The 3,896-nt window shown below is 42.6% G+C and overlaps 1 protein-coding gene across 1 annotated transcript in view; it reads right to left on the bottom strand.

Moving 5' to 3' along the window:
• Positions 1-2,443: 2,443 nt before the first annotated feature.
• Positions 2,444-3,896, bottom strand: part of DHCR7 (7-dehydrocholesterol reductase) — a 5,695-nt gene continuing 4,242 nt past the window's right edge. The window contains exons 6-7 of the mRNA XM_010024859.1: positions 3,380-3,511; positions 2,444-2,987 (exon numbers count right to left, since the gene is read on the bottom strand). Coding sequence (XP_010023161.1) covers positions 2,523-2,987; positions 3,380-3,511 — 597 coding nt within the window. The 3' untranslated portion in view covers positions 2,444-2,522. The remainder of the gene's footprint in view (positions 2,988-3,379; positions 3,512-3,896) is intronic.

Raw genomic sequence — 3,896 nt, forward strand, 5'->3', positions numbered from 1 at the left:
CTATTTAGGTGTACAAGAACTACCTCTTAGAAGGCATCTCTATATATCCTTGTACATCCAGCTCTGAAACAATGCCAAGCTACAAGATATATTTGTTTTCTAGGTTTGGCTAAACCCTTTTTCTACTGCCAAAACAGTCCTTCCAGGAATTACTGCAACAAAACCAACACACACTTACCAGCTTCTTCACCATCAAGATCACTGCATTTAGCAGCTCCTACAAAGAAAAAATCCAACCCAGTTTACACAGTTATCTACTTATCTAAAAACTAAGTGTGTATTTTTGTGTAAAAATGACAAAAAGAAATTGAATCTTTTAGCGTGAACGTACCTACCAAGCTTGTTGCAAGATACGCGATTAATACTATGATACCTCTTTCTTTTTATTTGTTTGTCCATTTTTGAACCAGCTCTTGGAATTATACTTGCTGTAGAGCTCCTTTTGAATCTGGAAACTTGCAAAGAAAACTATGTAACAAGAAATAGCTGAAAGTCAACAATATTTTTTACTTGTCTTAAACACAAGAATTTATGTCTTAACGATTGTATTAAAAAAAAAATTATTTCACACAAATGATTGATAGAGAACAGTTTACTATCCACACTAAAGAAATCAATATGGCCTTACCCATGGCTGCAGTTCCTCCAGGCATATGCCTGTTCTGTCATGGGCTTATCCATTGCCATATGCTTTGAGGTGCTCCAGCATGACCCTCATGCACAGCCACAGGTACTTGGAGGTGTATCTCCTTCAGTGTGGACTTATCCTTGGGCCACAAACCCTTCAGAGGTATACCTGCCGTGGCACAACCATGGCCACAGATACACCTAGATGTACCTGCTCTTGCATGGGCTTATCCATGGCCACAGATGCTTCAGGGCATCCTGTTCCCATGTGTACTTACGCACAGGTGACAGTCCCTTTGACTGAAGTTTACAGTGGAGTTCCAGCCTATCCAATAGAGCAGCACAGACACAGGAGCCATGCCTGGCCATTGCCAACTCAGGCACATGGCCATTCCTTTATCAGACCATTCCCAGGCACAGCACAGGAAGATAAGCATCACAGCAAGCAGTGAAAGCAAAAAGCAGCCACTAATGAGCACTAGACTCTAATATACAGTAAGGCAAACAAGGCCCATGGCAAGCACAGGAGCCTGCCAGTCAACAGCTAAGCAGCAATAACAGCTACAACTTCCACCTAGCACATTCCAGCCAAATCTGTCTGTATCTCAAACCCTTTGAGACCCACACTGGGCGCTAAAAAGAACTGTCATGGTTTAACCCCAGCAAGCAGCTAAACCCCATATAGCCACTCACTCACTCCCCCTACTGTGGGATGGAGAACTGAAAGGGTAAAAATGAGAAAACTCGTGGTTTGAGATCAAGGCAGTTTAATAGGTAAAGCAAAAACCACATGCTCAAACCAGAAAACCAAGGAATTCATTCATCACTTCCCATGGGCAGGCAGGTGATCAGCAATCTCCAGAACAGCAGGGATCCATCATGCATAACGGTTACTTGAGAAGACAAAGGCCATCATACCAAACATGCACCCCTTCCTTCTTCCCCCAGCTTTATATACTGAGCATGACATCCCATGGCATGGGACATCCCTTGGGTCAGTCGGGGTCAGCTGTTCCAGCTGTGTCCTTTCCCAACTCCTTGTGCAGCCCCAGCCTGCTCACTGGTGGGCTGAGGAGCAGAAAAGGCCTTGACTCTGTGCAAGCACTGCCCAGTGTAGCAGAAACATCCCTGATTTATCAACACTGTTTTCAGCACAAATCCAAAACATCACCCCATACCAGATACTATGAAGAAAATTAATTATCCCAGCCAAAATCAGCACTGCTCAGTATCTTCACAAAGCAAGTTTGTTTTCAGTCTCAAAATAATACTCAGTTGGTCATGCACCATATTCTCAGGTGCTGTAAACTAACTTCTGAGCTATACCAATTTACACAAGCATTTATATTAGATTATAACAAGCTTCCCACACATCAGGTTAGAAGGTCCCCAATTCAGTATTTCCCCTTTGTATCTCCTCCTTTGGGGGAGTTACTGACTGTAGGTATGACCATCAGAACCAACCGTACCAAACAACTTCTTTCCTAAACGGATCACACAACTGTTTTCCTCCTCTCCTAAGTCAGAGGAAGCTGGTTCCAGAAGGAACTCTGATGTTCCTTCCAGCTTTGGGACATTTCAGGAGTCTCAAAACATACAACTTTTCTTCAATTCCTTCAATTTTGAGTAGGGGGTGGGGTGGGGAAAATAAAATAAGATTTCCAGGTACAAGAGTCCTCTCAAAACCCAGAACATTTCAATACCTCATTTCATTTACTTTAAATACAGTCTACCTTGCATGTTCCTTTAGTAGAGCAAGCATTATTGTCCAGCACCCTTTCTCCTTCAGAACAGTATGAGTGTCCTTCACAAATGGTTTTTCTTAGTTTAACATTGTGGATAATCTCTCTTCGCCTCCAAAGTCTCTTTTCTTTCCCTTGGTTTCTGTGTCAGCTTTAAAATACTCCAGGTAGGAGCCGGTAAGGCACTGCCGCAGTGTAGCGCTTCCAGTCCTTCCCATATTTGCTGAGACAACGGTGTTCATCCCTAATGCAGCGGTGGGTTAGCAGAATAGTCATATAAACTATGTAGAAGTAAGGCAAGATGTGCTCAAAGCCACAAGCAAGGCAGTAGGCCAGGGAGCCCATCAGATCACCCGTGTAGTTAAAATGACGTGCCCACCCCCAGAATCCCGAGGTCATCAGCTTGCTGTAGTACTTGGTGCCATCCACAGACATGTAGGAGCACTCTATGTACTCCGGTTTCTTCCCCCATATCTTGCAGTTGCTGTTGGTACGACGAAAAAGGTCCTTCTGGTGGTTGGTCATTCTGAAGATGTAATAGCCAATGAAGCCCAGAATCAAGATCCCAATGGCATTGGCTGTGCCCAGCTGGACAGGGTGGTAAACCAAATACAAGCCCTGGGGGGAAGAAAAAGAAACAATTAATGATTTACCTTAAATATATACTCCTATATATGAATTTGCGTGAATATAGGAACTACCACCCACCAAAAAAACCCCTCATCATGTCGGAGTACAAAAAGGAATTAAAAGGATCCAAAAAAACATACAGACACATTAGACAGTGATAGAAGAGGACACTAAAGAAGGGGAGTAGAGGAAAAGATGTCAAGTCCATGCAAGCACAGTAAGCCTTCCTACAAGTAAATCATTACAAAGGATGTTGTAATGGTTACTCAACATTCAAACTGTCTAGAAACAATTGGAGATACAAATCAAACTGTTGAAGAGAATGTTTCTGGAAAGTTTCTTTCCTTTTAGCCCAAACACGTATTATACCACAATTTTACCTGCAAAGTATAGAGATAAGGCAACCAAACACAGTCTCCCCAGCCCAAATACCATCCAAAATGATCATGGCAGATATCAATGGTTTTCAAATACCAGGCTTCATTCCAGAAGAAGTCCAAAACATAAATACCCTGAAATAGAACAACATTATTCACATTAATAATAGAGCACAGTCACCAATTATCCTGTTTAACAGCATCGGCCTAAATCTTTCTGTGCTGTCTCGTGCTAAGAGCTTAAAACTGACTTGTGTTTTTATGTTAACACCTGGAAAAAATAGGGTAGTAAGAGGAACATGTCACACAAATATACTCCGTCCAGATGGATAAAGCAATAATAATTCATGCAAAGCAATATTAACCAAGATGACTAAGGAAGTCAGGAAGAAGTTCTTTACTGTGAGGGTGGTGATGCACTAGAACAGCCTGCCCAAAGAAGTGGTAAATGCTCCATCCCTGGCAGTGTTCAAGGCCAGGATGGACGGAGCCTTGGGCGACATGGTCTACTCAGAGGCAT

This window comes from Nestor notabilis, unplaced genomic scaffold (assembly GCF_000696875.1).
Source record: "Nestor notabilis isolate BGI_N333 unplaced genomic scaffold, ASM69687v1 scaffold10842, whole genome shotgun sequence".
Lineage (NCBI taxonomy): Eukaryota > Metazoa > Chordata > Aves > Psittaciformes > Psittacidae > Nestor > Nestor notabilis.